The sequence below is a fragment of the Struthio camelus genome, chromosome Z (genome assembly GCF_040807025.1).
Source record: "Struthio camelus isolate bStrCam1 chromosome Z, bStrCam1.hap1, whole genome shotgun sequence".
In the NCBI taxonomy this organism is placed as follows: Eukaryota; Metazoa; Chordata; class Aves; order Struthioniformes; family Struthionidae; genus Struthio; species Struthio camelus.
The window spans coordinates 61,524,515-61,538,860 of record NC_090982.1 but is presented as its reverse complement, the minus strand read 5'-3'; the positions used below and the strand labels follow the sequence as shown (position 1 = coordinate 61,538,860).

The 14,346-nt window shown below is 44.1% G+C and overlaps 1 protein-coding gene across 1 annotated transcript; it reads left to right on the top strand.

The window, feature by feature from the left end:
• The first annotated feature begins 438 nt into the window (after window positions 1-438).
• LOC104152931 (ectoderm-neural cortex protein 1) lies at window positions 439-14,092 on the top strand. Its single transcript, XM_068927519.1, has 3 exons — window positions 439-558; window positions 5,412-7,224; window positions 10,927-14,092. Exon 2 carries the CDS (start codon window positions 5,424-5,426, stop codon window positions 7,191-7,193), a length of 1,770 nt encoding a protein of 589 aa, XP_068783620.1. The 5' UTR covers window positions 439-558; window positions 5,412-5,423; the 3' UTR covers window positions 7,194-7,224; window positions 10,927-14,092.
• Window positions 14,093-14,346: the final 254 nt, after the last annotated feature.

Here is a 14,346-nt window from a genome sequence, read left to right as displayed (position 1 = left end):
GGGCGGTGGGGGGGCCCCGGACCACGCCGGGGGCGCCCCGCGCGGGGGTGGGAGAGGGCTTTCTGCAGCCCTCGCCGGGGAGCGGCGTCCGGGCGGCGCAGAGGCACCTTTGCACCTCTCCTCCCCCCGGCCGGCATGGAACTCATGTGACAGCGCTCCCCGCAGCCCGCCCGCCCGCCCGCTTCCTCCTCCTCCCTCCCCCGTATGTCACTCAGCCGCTTTGCATAAACTCTCCCCCCGCCCCCCAGCCCATATACCCCTTCTGCGCGCCGCGGCAGGGCAGAGCGGCGGCCAGGCGGTCCCAGCAGCAGCCGCCCCCTTCCTCCTTCCTTTCCCTTCCCCGGCGCGGCGCGGCGCGGCGCGGCCCGCCTCCCGCCAGCGGCACCACCTCCGCCCCGGCGCCGCGCGGCTCCCGGCAGCGCAGCCTGCCCGGGCGGCTCTCTGCCGGGCCGCCGCGCCGAGCCGAGCCGAGCCGGCAGCCGCGCTGCCCTCCCATGCGCGGTGCTGCGCCGCCCGCGGAGGCACAGGGACGTCCGCGCTCAGCCGGGAGCCGCAGCTGTAAGTCGGTGCCCGCCGACCTGTTGCAGTGCCGGGCGCGGCAGGGAGGCGGGTGGTCAGCGCGGAGCCCGGCGGGGAGGCCCTGGCCAGGCGCGGTGCCCCGCTCCCGTGCCGCGCGCACGGCGGGAGCCGGGCTCGGGAGGCAGCGCTGCCGCGTGCTCGGGTTGGCTGCGCTGGCGCTGAGTCCGCGCCTGTGGGGCGTCGCGGCCGGCTGCTGCGGGGCTCCTCCACCTGGAGCCGAGCTGCCCTGCCCGTCCCTCCGCGGAACGGCGCTCGCTCTGCCCCTCTTGGCGGCAGCGGCGGCCGCTGCCGGGAGTGCCGGCGACCATCGTCCCCTCTGCTCGCAGGCGGCCGGTGGTAGATGGCTGTGCTTAGCTGTTCCGTATCTCTGGTACGCAGCTGTCCGCGGGAAAGGCCGGCTAGCCTCGCCGGTGGCCTTCGGCTTCCCCCGCGGGAGTGCGGGGCCGGGCAGGCGCGGGGGTCCCGCAGCGAGGCCCAGGCAGGGCATGGAAGTGACCTAGCGCCTCGCTGCTGCCGGAGCTGCCTGCGCCGCTGCCCTCCCCGCTCCGCTGCAGAAAGTTTTGCGCGTGGTTATAGCTCTACACAGAGAAGCAAGTATATTTTAATCCATCGCACTGTTTCTTCACCAGGTTGGGTTTATTTTCAAGACACTGGAAGCTGTTTGGGCATTATGATGTGCCGGGCTAGAGGGAATTTAGAGTTGGGCTTCTTTGTCCGCATGTGGCGAGCAGTAATGCGCTCCTAGCAGGAGCAGCCGGCTTTGCTTTCCATCGCACAGCAGGTCCCAGGAAGCCACTGAGCCTGTGCTGGAGGAGGGTAGGTAGGATCCAGGTTTGGCTCTGCAAAAATGACAGTCCTGCTGCAGATTTAGCAACAGAAAGCAGTGTCAGGTAAATAAATGGGACGTTTAGTAAGCAGATTTCCTTTCCTTCAGCAGTTTCACTGGTTATAAATGAGAGAAGGAAAAAAAAAAACAATCCTCATGTAACTACAAAGTCCTGTTAAAATGAACCTACATCATGGATGTGCTGGTGATTTGAAAATACTTAATTTTTAAATTGATTTAGCCTGAGACCTGCATACTGCAAAGCTGTTGAGAAGTAGGGCAGGGAGGCTGTTGTTTAGTCTTAAGCAGTGTTTACTACTGGGCTGCTGTGACAAGTAGCCTGTTGAAGTATAATTATAAATCAACGTCTTGGTTCCAAGATAAAATCTGTATCTGTAATTTACTGACCGCTTCTTCTCTTTTACATACAGATATTATTATTTCTAAGGAAAAATTGCCTGCAGGGAGTTGACTCATTTTATTCAAGATGAACATTTACTCACTGACTGTGTAAATTACCTCTGCTAAAGTATTTGAGGCTTGCATAATTTCCAACACTAAATAGAGAAATCAGAGATGTCATTCATGCATTTTAATATTCTTGTAAGATTCTGGACTGCGCTAATTGTCAGAAACTGCAAAAGGGCATGTTCACAGAAACACTACTTATTAGTAAATTATGGTAATTGCTTTTAAGGTTGTTTAACTATTCCCTGTGTGAAGTCATCTTAGCAACCACAGTGGAGAGGAAGAAGATATGTACAGATATGTATCTTTGTTCTGTTTGGGGAAATACGTTAGCTTATCTTAAATGTGAATTGGCATGCCTTGAATTCTTCTCAGTCGAGGACATTGTGATGATACAGGCAGTGTTCTTGGAACAATTCAAGACCAGCATATATGAAATCTGCAAGCATTTCATAAGAAACGGCATTGCTCACTGGAAGACTAAGTCTTCTATTTAAGTGAGGTGAAACCGGTTGCTTTATTCAGTAGTTGCTTGAGAGTGGATCTTATCAATTTTTACAGTGGTGTTTGCTACAATGGCTGTGGGTGGGCTTGGGCAACATGCAGTGATCAGTTCTCTCCCCTCTGCGTATGGACTTAGCTCACTAGCCTCCAGTACATGCATGACTGCAGGGTGGTGTATGCGGTATGGTGCTATTTGTTTAAGTTTGCTTCTATTTTGTTATGATTATGGCCTCATTCAGAACGATGCTTTGCTAGTGGTGCTTCCAGGAGTATACAGCCCCACAAAAGATCTGAACTCCTGTATTTGCAGTCTTTGACATGAACTCTACCTGCCCTATTTCAGAACCCTATACGCATCATAAAAAAGAAAGTTTTAGTGTGCTCTGAATCCCCACAAGACATGGGGGTAAGGAGAGGAACTATGTTTCCGTAGAGGTCCTGACATAACTAGATTGGGCTGCCTACACTTTCACCTAACTGGGATGGCGGGTGGGGGGCAGTGAGCATCTTCAGATCCTGGTGATTTTGTTGCCGCTCATCAGTGGCTGTGTAGCATCCACCCCTCTGCCTGGCGATGTAGTTGGAGCCCTGCAAAATTAGGACCTCAGCCTAAGGAAAGCCAGTCCATGGCGATCCAGTGAATGCTGTGTATTGTATCGTCATAGCGCTTAAAATGACAAAATGCCTGGAGAAGTTTTAAAAACTTGTGAGGGGGTGCTTTGCCAGTGAAGAGTTTATCTTCCCATCTATATCTCCGAACCGTTCGTGTACTAATATCTGATGTCATGACCCTTTCTGTAATCATTTAGTTCCAGCAGGTCTGAACCTGAGAGTTTATGGTCAGTATAATCTTTTTGGCTATAGATTAAGTGGGTAATTTTAGTCTGAGATTAGTGTTTGGGATCCTTGAATGCCATCTGAACCTTTACTATTTAACAGATAATGAAATTGCCTTTAATGCAATTATATTTTGCTTGTAACTTGTGTTGTGAAGACATAACAGCCTCCTTAAGCTGTTCTGTGATTAGTGTTAATGCATGTAATAGGTTGGTCTAGAGAGCATTGTTTAAAATAGCTTTCCAGACCGTTGCATGGTAGAGTGAGCCAAATATGCTGCCTTGCGGCTGTGATGGGAAGGTTTCTTCTCTATTTCAGAGAATTTTGGATTGAGCACTGTATTCTGAACTGTGTTGCTCCTTCCTTTCAGTCTCAGTAAGAAGCACCGGGGAAGTCATGTTCCACAGTAAAGGAGATGGGTTACAGTAGTTATGTGGCAAAGTGGTAGAGTGTGTGGTGCCGCCTCCCCCCACCATGACTGAAGTGAAAGGTATATCACAAACTTGCTGTTACCTGCAACAAGCTAGTTATTCTGTACGTTATCACAGCTAGCCAGGAGGATTGACTATGCTGCAGTCAATCTTCAGTTGTTGGAGGAGTATGTGTCTGTTCTGTATACACAAAATGTTCTGAAATGGAGTCCATTGTTCAAACTAATCTATATAGATTTTTGATCTTTGTTATAGGTTCTAGTCATGTAAGTCTAGGAGAGTAAATATATTTATTTAAATAAATTAATAAAGATGATGCACATCTTTTGAGGCTCTTTATGCTCTTCTGTCATCTCGTTTGAGGATGGGTGATACTGTTTTCTTATGAAAGGCGTGAAATGTGGGAAGAGTTGTACAGTTCTGTACTGCTTAAATATGCTCAAGAACATGAAAATGTTTGCGTCTGTGAGAGTGAAATAGATCCACATTAAAAACCTCAAGTGGCCCCAGGTCATACACTCACTGAGAACTGGGAGCTTCCCAAGTAGGCTTTTACATTGTTCCTTATTTGAAGGTACCGTAGAAGGAACTCTGGGCAAAAGAATATCATAGAAATGAGGAAAGCTCGGTTCTTTCCTTTCTCCAAGTTTCCTCTAAAGTCTGCAGCAGCAGCAGTCACAGCCATAGGTTGCACTGGCTTTGTATGCTTCATCTCCTCTTACTTGCACTGTGGCTTCTTGGCCATTAGCTTTATGTGGTTGCCAGTGTTCTTCTCTTTCCCAGTGCTCCACGCTGTCTTGGCTTGTCTCCTAATTATCCCTGAAAACTTGCTCCTGTAATAGTACATAGACCTGCATATCATGGCATAAAATAGTAACATCACCTCCAAATAGGGACTGAGCAGCATTACGTTTGAGAGAAATAAGGTAGCAGTGTAGGATGTCTTATGTTTTTTTTTACCTCTCCAAACCCCCAAAGTAACCTGTAGCTGCTCATGGCTTGTACTCTGAGTACCTGACTCCTGAGGTGGCTTCAGAATAGTAATGCTTTGACTTGAGCTAATTGTCAAAACACATCTTCCTGCTGATTCTGTCAGTGTATATACTGTATCCCTTCATAGGAGGCAACTGCTGGCAAAGATCAAGATATAATCTCTACAGTTTAGCTATAGCATTTTTTTTAAAGTTCAGGAACTAAAATTATGGTGCTTGCGAGGTTTTCATTTTAATGTTCCCCTTTTTATTCTCTGATGTTGCATATGGAATCAGTATACCAAAGAGAAGCTTCCTAATGGGATTAGTAGGTTTTTGTTCCCCATGCAGCTTTTGACATTCCTTAGGTATTCTGTCTGGTAGCTCTTCCTGCTATGATTCAGTACAGGAGAATGTTTCAAGCATGTGCATGTGTACATATGTAATGAATCAGCTGGACTAGACTGGGGAAGGGTGAGAAAATCAGTTCTAGCTCTCTTCCTTTCCCATCCAACTTACTTGCTTACTATACTGTTATGAAAGTTGGAGATCAGGTTTCCCAAGATAAACCTGCTCTTGGGCAACAAGTTTAGAGTATGCCACTTATGAGATTTGTCTTACAAAAAATAAACAAATGCCAAAGGTAGATGCAAGTCTTTGTCCGCTCATCTCTAACTTAAGGCTTTTTTTTTCTTCTTCTTCTTCCAGTGAATAACAGCTATCTTCATTATTATTTTTACATAACAAAAAGTGTAACTGTCTCATTAATCTTATTACATTTTTCTTTGTTTATAGGTGTGGAAGAAAATGTCAGTCAGCATGCATGAGAATCGCAAATCTAGGGCCAGTACTGGCTCCATAAACATATATTTATTCCACAAATCATCCTATGCCGATAGTGTCCTTACTCACCTGAACCTTCTGCGTCAACAGCGTCTCTTTACAGATGTGCTTCTCCATGCTGGGAACAGGTCATTCCCCTGCCATAGAGCTGTTCTAGCTGCTTGTAGCCGCTATTTTGAAGCAATGTTCAGTGGAGGACTCAAAGAGAGCCAGGATAGTGAAGTCAACTTCCATAATTCCATTCACCCGGAAGTCTTAGAGCTTCTTCTGGACTATGCATATTCCTCCAGGGTTATCATCAATGAGGAGAACGCGGAGTCGCTGCTGGAGGCTGGCGACATGCTAGAGTTCCAGGACATTCGGGATGCTTGTGCAGAATTTCTAGAAAAAAACCTTCATCCCACCAACTGTCTTGGCATGCTGCTGCTGTCAGATGCTCACCAGTGCACCAAGCTTTATGAACTCTCTTGGAGGATGTGCCTTAGCAACTTCCAGAGCATCAGTAAAAGTGAAGACTTCCTCCAGCTGCCAAAAGACATGGTAGTGCAGCTGCTTTCCAGTGAAGAATTGGAAACTGAAGACGAAAGGCTGGTATATGAGTCAGCTATCAACTGGGTCAACTATGACCTGAGTAAGCGTCACTGTTATCTGCCTGAGCTATTGCAGACAGTCAGACTGGCTCTCTTGCCAGCCATATACCTTATGGAGAATGTAGCAATGGAAGAACTTATCACCAAGCAAAGGAAAAGCAAAGAGATTGTAGAAGAGTCAATAAGATGCAAGTTAAAGATCTTACAGAATGATGGAGTGGTCACTAGTTTGTGTGCCAGACCCCGTAAAACTGGCCATTCACTCTTTCTTTTGGGTGGCCAAACCTTTATGTGTGACAAGCTGTACCTGGTGGACCAAAAGGCAAAGGAGATCATTCCGAAGGCTGACATCCCAAGCCCACGGAAAGAGTTCAGCGCTTGTGCCATAGGTTGCAAAGTGTATATCACAGGAGGACGGGGATCAGAAAATGGAGTCTCCAAAGATGTGTGGGTGTATGACACTCTTCACGAGGAGTGGTCAAAGGCTGCTCCCATGCTGGTAGCTAGATTTGGGCATGGCTCTGCTGAACTCAAGCACTGTTTGTATGTAGTAGGAGGACACACTGCAGCAACTGGTTGCCTTCCAGCTTCCCCTTCAGTATCCTTAAAGCAAGTAGAACAATATGACCCTGTGACCAATAAATGGACCATGGTTGCCCCACTCCGAGAGGGAGTAAGCAATGCAGCTGTAGTCAGTGCAAAGCTGAAGCTATTTGCTTTTGGGGGTACCAGTGTTAGCCATGACAAGCTGCCCAAAGTTCAATGTTATGATCAGTGTGAAAACAGATGGACAGTACCAGCCACCTGCCCCCAGCCCTGGCGTTACACGGCTGCAGCTGTTCTGGGTAACCAGATTTTTATTATGGGTGGAGATACTGAATTCTCTGCGTGCTCTGCTTATAAATTCAACAGTGAGACATACCAGTGGACTAAGGTGGGAGATGTGACAGCTAAGCGAATGAGCTGCCATGCAGTGGCATCTGGAAACAAATTATATGTTGTTGGAGGCTACTTTGGCATTCAGAGATGCAAAACATTAGACTGCTATGATCCCACGTTAGATGTATGGAACAGCATAACAACTGTGCCCTATTCATTAATTCCCACGGCATTTGTCAGCACATGGAAGCACCTCCCCTCATAATTGTGTGTATGTTGCAATTACAAATTATCAGGTAAGAAACAGCACCTTTGAATTCCACTGTAATCATGCTTTTCACAATGCTTTCCAGCAGCAGCTCTCAAGAGGAGGGTGAGTATATTCAATCCAATCTTATAGCTGGAGCAACTGAGACACACACATTCAGGGGCTGTTGCAAGTCAGATGTCAAATCTGTGACAGAGCCAAGAGCTGAAACTAGTTTGCCATGCCTCCTGCATGAAATTCTCCTTATGGGCCCTTTTTCTGCATGATTTAGATGTTGAAAATGTTCTTCTTGCTAGGCCCTATACTTGTGGGGAAATACAGTTAAACTATTGGAAATTGAATCCTGCTCTGCATTTAAATACTATATGCCTTCTGAAAAAGGGTCGGGTGCTATTTTCCTGATCATGCAGGACAGGTCACTCTATATATGCAGTATCAGTGCCCAAAAACGACATTGTAAATTCCAACTTGAGGCCTGATGGTGAATTCACTTGAATTTCCAGGCAGACAGCCTTCCACCTTAGGGGAAGGTTGCTGTCCTCCATCCATGAAAGATGTTTGTTAGTGCCTCGGCCCTAATTTGCTATCTCACCCAGACTGCAAGGGTTGCTTGCACCTGCTTCGACTAGGGTTGAATTTGGCCCACTGACATGCTTCAAAATACAGATTTTGTTTTTTCAAAACAGTTACGGTCATATATGTTGAACTAGATGTAGTGTCAGGAAGACATACAATCAATATTGCTGGCTGACATAATTACCCAGTCTATAGCACGCACTGTTCCAAAACAATTTAATTATATGTGATGGGCCAAGCTCTCACCAGATGCAACTTCAGCGTTGTATCTCCTCACAAGCAAGTCTGAATTTGGCCTTGCTTGTTTGGTTATTGCACATTCCTGATCTTTAGGAGGGGAGAAAAGGTTAATGAGAAAACAATAAAAAAGCTGGGTATCTGCAAGTATTGCCAATATTTTTCAGATCTGTTTTGTCATGCTAGACGACTAACCATTGCTTCAGCTGTTTCTAATTTTTCATAATTTTTCATCTTTTTCAGAATCACATCACTTAAAACAAGTCATTGACATTTTCCAGAGCTATTAATCTAGTTATTTTGCAACAAATCTGGCAGACTTCCTTCAGTATTGTATTCTTTCGCCACCTCAAACTACTTGAGACTTCAGTACAGAATCATGGTTACAACTAGCCAACCAAACAAACATAGTGGCATGCTTAATCCTAAGTAATCCATGCCCTGTGAGTGGTAACTTCTTTTTGAATTTGAACAGTGTGTAATGTAACCATGAATCTAGGCAGGTTAGAAGGAACAAGCCAAATAAATGCAGTTGAAGTAATTAAATGAGCTCCGCATTTGCTCTGCAAATCCAGACTGATGTAGCTTCTCTGGAAAAAAGCAAGAGCAGCTTGTGTTTAAAGACTCCCTAGACTCTTCTTTTTGGGACACATCCTATTTTCTTCTGGGTGTCTTTAGCAGCTAGAGACATGTGCCTGACTGCTGCAGTAAATATATGAAACCCAAATGTATATGAAGCAGTGTAGGTATAAGTATATATCTAGACATATAGTAGTAGTTGTGAAAGACCTCTCTGGGGGGGATTCGTCTTGTAATCTGACTTTCAGCTGATCAGGAGCCTTGATTCAGAAAGGAATACATGGGCCATGCGAAGTAACAGGTCAGAGTAGAAATCTAGTGTGAAACTGGGCAGTATTGTGCCCCTTACCTTTCTCTTCAAGCTGAATAACCATCTGAGACATTGCTATCGCTCCTCTTTGTTTTGTTTTTTCCCAGACTTGCTCTTGTGAAAGCAGGGCTGTGGATTCCATACAACCTTAACAGTCCCTTGAGACTTACCATATCCGGAGCGCTGGGGAGTAATCACGTCCCCCTGATAGAGGGCAAATAGAAGCCTTGATTTCTTTGAGATGACTTCCTCACTAGTTGGGAACGACATCTTTAAATCTTCAGTAAATTTCTATTATTACTCGCTCGCCAGTGTTATCAGAACAGTAGTATTGAATGCTCAGACTCAGGTCTGTGCCAAAAAAAATATTGACTTATTCTTCTGAGACTGACTTAATTGTTTTAAAGCTTACAGTACATGAGACAGAGTTTTTTATTTTGAAAAATAGTCCTCAGAGTATAACGGTGTAAAAAACTTCCATTTGCTTTGCAGTATCTTGTTAAATGGCATTATTTTAGCTTCATTAACAGACTAGATAACTGGATGAACGCAACTGTAAACTGAAGTCTCTCCAGCACTGTGTGCTCATCCAGAAAGTAGTGGTTTTTTTTTTTTTTTTTTTCCCCTGACTCCTGCTGCTTTGTCAGTGGGTGGGAGGGACAAAAAGGAAATTACTTCTGATTACCCTCTGTTTTCAAGGCGCTGTGTGGCCCCAGTCTGACAGCTTTTAGGAAGATTTTAGTCTGCTTTGTCCCCTTTCTCAAACTTGAGGTTTTGAGTAGGCTGGAGATTTTTTTTTTTTTTCCCCCTCCTCCTTGGAATTGTTTATAACTTTTTTCAAGTTCATCCCATGACAGGAAACATTGTTTTGGCTTCAGTGTTGATATGTACATTTCAGTGGGAAAAATGACACGCTACCCTGAAGAATGTCTAGAAAAGACTAATCAACACTAAGTACAGAAGACTTTTTTGGAAGTAATGACGATGGTCTGTTTTCAAACCCGCAATTGCAGAGACTTGATGCTTTAGGCTGTTATGTAGGCTGCTGTGTTTCCTGTGAGTGTTCCCTGTTGTTCTTAGGCATCACAGCTTGAAAGATATTTGGTATGTTCAAATGAACTGTGAGTTCATTGGAGCTCCTTTGCATTGTAATGATGTAGGATTTGCCCCCCAAAATTCTTGTAGCGCTGTCAGAAATGATCCTTATAAGCTGATGATGGTTTGGAAGTGGACATTTTAATACAGCTTCATAATGAAAGAAGAAAGCACAATCTCGGCATCAAAGGGCTGAATTTTTCATTGAATAATCGTATTTTTGTAATTCAGGGTGGAATTGTTGGTGCATGGTGCATTGCTATATGAAAAGAAATGGAGCAGACTTCTGCTGTAACGAATAGCAGAGAAGTTTTAAGTAAGGGGATTAGTATGTCCCTTTCTATATGATGAATAAATTAAATTCAGAGTTCTTAATGGTGAGTGTAGGCATTGGTGTGAGACACCTTTCCCTCCCTTCTGCTTTACTCCAACCAGGTTTACCTTGGTCCAGGGATAGAAAAAACTCTTTACGCTATATGTTCAAGTGGAAGAGAAGTTGTACAAGGTTATTTTCAGTTAAACCAAACAATTCCACAAACCTTTAACATTTTTGGGGAGCACAGAGTAGTAGGATGCAGAATCTATCAGACTGAGCTGTATTGAGCCAATGTGATTTAGCTTCCAAATGACTTCCATATCCAAAAAATCAAGTAGTCTTTCAGGGTTGATGGGATGGCTTGCTAGTTGAATAATAGAGGCAGAATCTGACCCTAAATAACTATGTGCTGGGCTGGCTTATTTATCAGTAGTTGGCTATTAAAACAGGAACGCTAAGCTGGGTTGGGGGCAAGGGGAGAAGCCCATCAACTGGGTAGTATCCTAAGCCTAGCTTTTAGCTTTTCTCTGACATCTAACAAAAACCTTATGGAATACTGTCTCAGCAAAACTCCTGAAGCCTTTTCTTTTTCTTTTTTTCCCTCCCTATGCTTTTAGTTGTACTCCATTATTTAGAGAAGAAAATTGGAACCTCAGATCTGGAGAAACGGTTTTAATGAAGAAAAATCGTTCAGTGTCTTTTGCATTTGAAGAAAATCATCTGCACCTTTTAAATTATCTAATCTAGACATGAAGGAACGGGAGGAAAAAACTGCCTTCGGTGCTTCAGCACATGGTTTAAATATGAATGAATGAACCTGTGATCTGGTCCTTGTGCTAGTAATTGTGGATTAATGCCAATGTTAATCAATCCTTCAAAGGAGAAAAAAAGAGACAGAACTTCTCTGAGCTGTGCAGCACACAACTCGTGATTTTCATGGACTCCACTGTTTGTGTGTGAAATTTGAAATGGTTGTCACCTCTCTTTGTGATGGTTTGAAGTGCCAGCACCAGCTGCAGAGGAAGCAGGCCAGGTCTGAAGCAGTGAGATGTTGCTGTGAATGAAGATGCAGCAGAATTGCTGCAGAACTCTGCTTACTGGAGCGAGCTTGTCTGTGGGCAATGCCTACAGCAGCTTTTAGGTGCCTGTGTTGTGTTGTCCTGTGTGCAGTGAGTAACCTTCTGTTTGATAAGGAATGGCACAGTGGTGAAATGTTTTTGCAACAGTGGAGAGCAAAACTGATGTCCCGCAAATGCTTATTGTTCCCTTTCCTCCCTGTATTTATAAGTAATTCAGACTGTCCCATTCCTGTTACGTTACTTGTTGTAGATACAGTTATTTATTGTTCAGTGCTTGCATGCTGAAACAATGCCTGCAATTGTCTTCATGTGGTCAGGGCTTGTGTGAATTGTTGTATGTTTTGCACATTTTGTGATCGCTGACTTGCTCTGCTGCACAAAGAAAGAAAATTGTTGAGTAACAGTTGGAGGTGGGAGGGAGGGGTGGCTTCCCCGTCAGAACTGGAATGATTACAAGGCAGGATCTTAAATTACACATGTACTAAAGGAAGAAGCCATGGAGGTCACTTTCTCAGGCCACCAGCTCCCCAGGTTGCATGTGGTGTGTCTTGTAGATGATGTCCCTGCTACATTTCATTTGCTGGTCATACCTTTGAATTTCTAGTCTGAAAACAGCACAAATCACTTACAACTCTCTCTTTGTGCAGCTTCCCGATTGCAACGCAGATACTGTGGAATAGCTTCTGGATACCAAGCCCAGATGAAGTCGTTGTCCAAAGTTATTTATTTATTTATTGGGTTAGAGGGTGGGGTACTTAGTATAGCCACACTGACCTGAATGAGTAGAGTACGGCTGATTCAAGAATAAAAACAAAACATTCAAGGTAGGTTAGTGATGAAGTCTTAAAAAAAGAAAAAGAAGCAGAACAGCAATTTTGCACTGACTGGGTTGGCTCATCCCTCTGGATTTCAGAGGGGGCAGCTGAGTGGGCAGGTGTCGAAGACCCGAGCTCTCTAGCAAAATTCCTATTAGGATAGAAAATGAATTTCAGAACTCTTAACCTTAAAAAATAGCCCTCAAGCTCTGCTGTCTCTTATTCTCCATAGCCAGGTATGTCTTTAAACATTTGGCTGCTCAGAAGTGTCAGGAACAATCCTGAGAAGCCAAACTTTAATTTTATAAATAAACTTGTTTCTTTTTATCAGTCTGGTCTTGAGACAGATAGGAAGCTACTTTCTCCTCTGAATTTCAGAAGCTTATGTTTCACAGATGCTTTCTTTGCCAGATTCTGTTATGAAGCATGTATTGTATTGTGTTTTTTTCCTAAGTGTTTATAGAGCCCAGTTTAACTGGCACATTCAGTACCATGGTTGATGTGTGCCACAGGATAAGTAAAAAGTTTGCATGCATGCATGCAAAACAGAAATAATCACATTGGTGATGCTTGCTTTTCTCTGTGTGACAGTGGTGTAGCTGTATTTGTGAAAATTTTATCATCTGAAAGTATTAACACTGGTCACTGAAAATTTCTCTGTGCTGCCTTATGTTTGACTTGCTGTTTGGAGTAGATAGACCCTTACATTTGAGAAGTAGGATGTTTGGAGTTCTGCGAGTACTGAAAGAACATTGCTTAATTATTGAAGGCAATGGCTTTTTTGGGGGGAGGGGGAGGAAGGCCCAGCTAGATGTGAACGGTTACAGTTCCTCTGGTTAAGTTGATCTGTTGAAAGAACAGATTTTTTTTTTTTTTTTTGAAGTGTTTAAGCTCACAGCCTTCCCCTCTGAATTGATTCTTTTCTCTTATATGTCTTTTAAGCAATAGAAAAACACCTTAGATAGGATAGGTCTTCCTATAACCCTTTACTTGCACAGGTTGTCCTGTTGAAGTAAACAGAATTGAATTGCTGTTGCCTTTCATCTTGTGGATCACTCCTGTGAATTGGAAGTGAGCCGTAAAATCAGATTTCCTATGTTTTGCATGTCCTCTCCCCAGGCATTAGTCACTACATGAGGTGCAAGGAAGTGAAGAACCAGGTTCCTAGGGGACCCCTTGCTTGAATAAGGACATAAAGGTTCAAGACCTGTTTTCTCCATCAAATTGCTTAGAGTCCAGACGTGAAGCTGCACTGCGTCCATTTAGCTTACAACACAATTCTGTTTTGTAGCACCATGCAACTTCCGGAAGTGAGATGAATTTTCTGCAGCTGTTTCCAAAGTTGTGGTCTGCTTTCAAGTCCTCGATTAATTTCTGTGTGTAGGCTGAAGGAAGCTGAAGTCAGGGTGGGCCTCTGGCTCTGCAGGGAATACGCTGGGCTCTTGCTTTTTGAATTGATGTGGGAATCCTGGCTAGCTACTTGACCATTCTAGTCCTGCAAAACACCCCACACTTTGAAGCAAATGCAATTTACAGCGGAGTGCACACAAAAACCTTGGCATAAGACAAGAAGGTTCCTCTTATTTTGCAGGCTGGTTGCTGTAGAAACATATAACAAAGGACAGCCTTCCTCTTCTGGTATAATTGTGTAGCCCCTTTTCTCTAGGTCTGACACCTGTCTGAATAAGAGTGATTAGAGCAGAATAATGTTCCCTTTCCTGGCTATTGAAGATGTGGTTCACGTACTAAAAGAAAATCGTACAAGTGAAGAAGTAAAATGTCTGTGTTGTGTCTTTTTGTTTGCTACTACATCTTAAGGTTTTGTAAAACTTGCATTTTTTTTTTTTCACAATGTGAAACTGAAGGTCAATAAATTATTAGAGATTTTCTCTTTGGATCATTTCTTTTAAAGGTTGACTCTCTTTCTCCCCTCCATTCCCCCCTGCAGAAATGTTTTAAATCCTTTATAATGTCCTTTTCATGTCCTTTTCATGTCCTTTTAATAAAAAGACATCAACAACATGCAGTTTGCTGCTTTGGTTTAAGCTTCTGCTTCAGCTGCACTTCCCTTCCCTTTGTTCTGTTCTGCTGCTGTTCCTATGATCTATATCTCAAAGTTCAGTAGTTAAAACTCTGAGAGCCT

Bases quoted from the DNA above. Each gene is read 5' to 3' on its own strand.
- LOC104152931 (XM_068927519.1), top strand. From the start codon at position 5,424: ATGTCAGTCAGCATGCATGAGAATCGCAAATCTAGGGCCAGTACTGGC.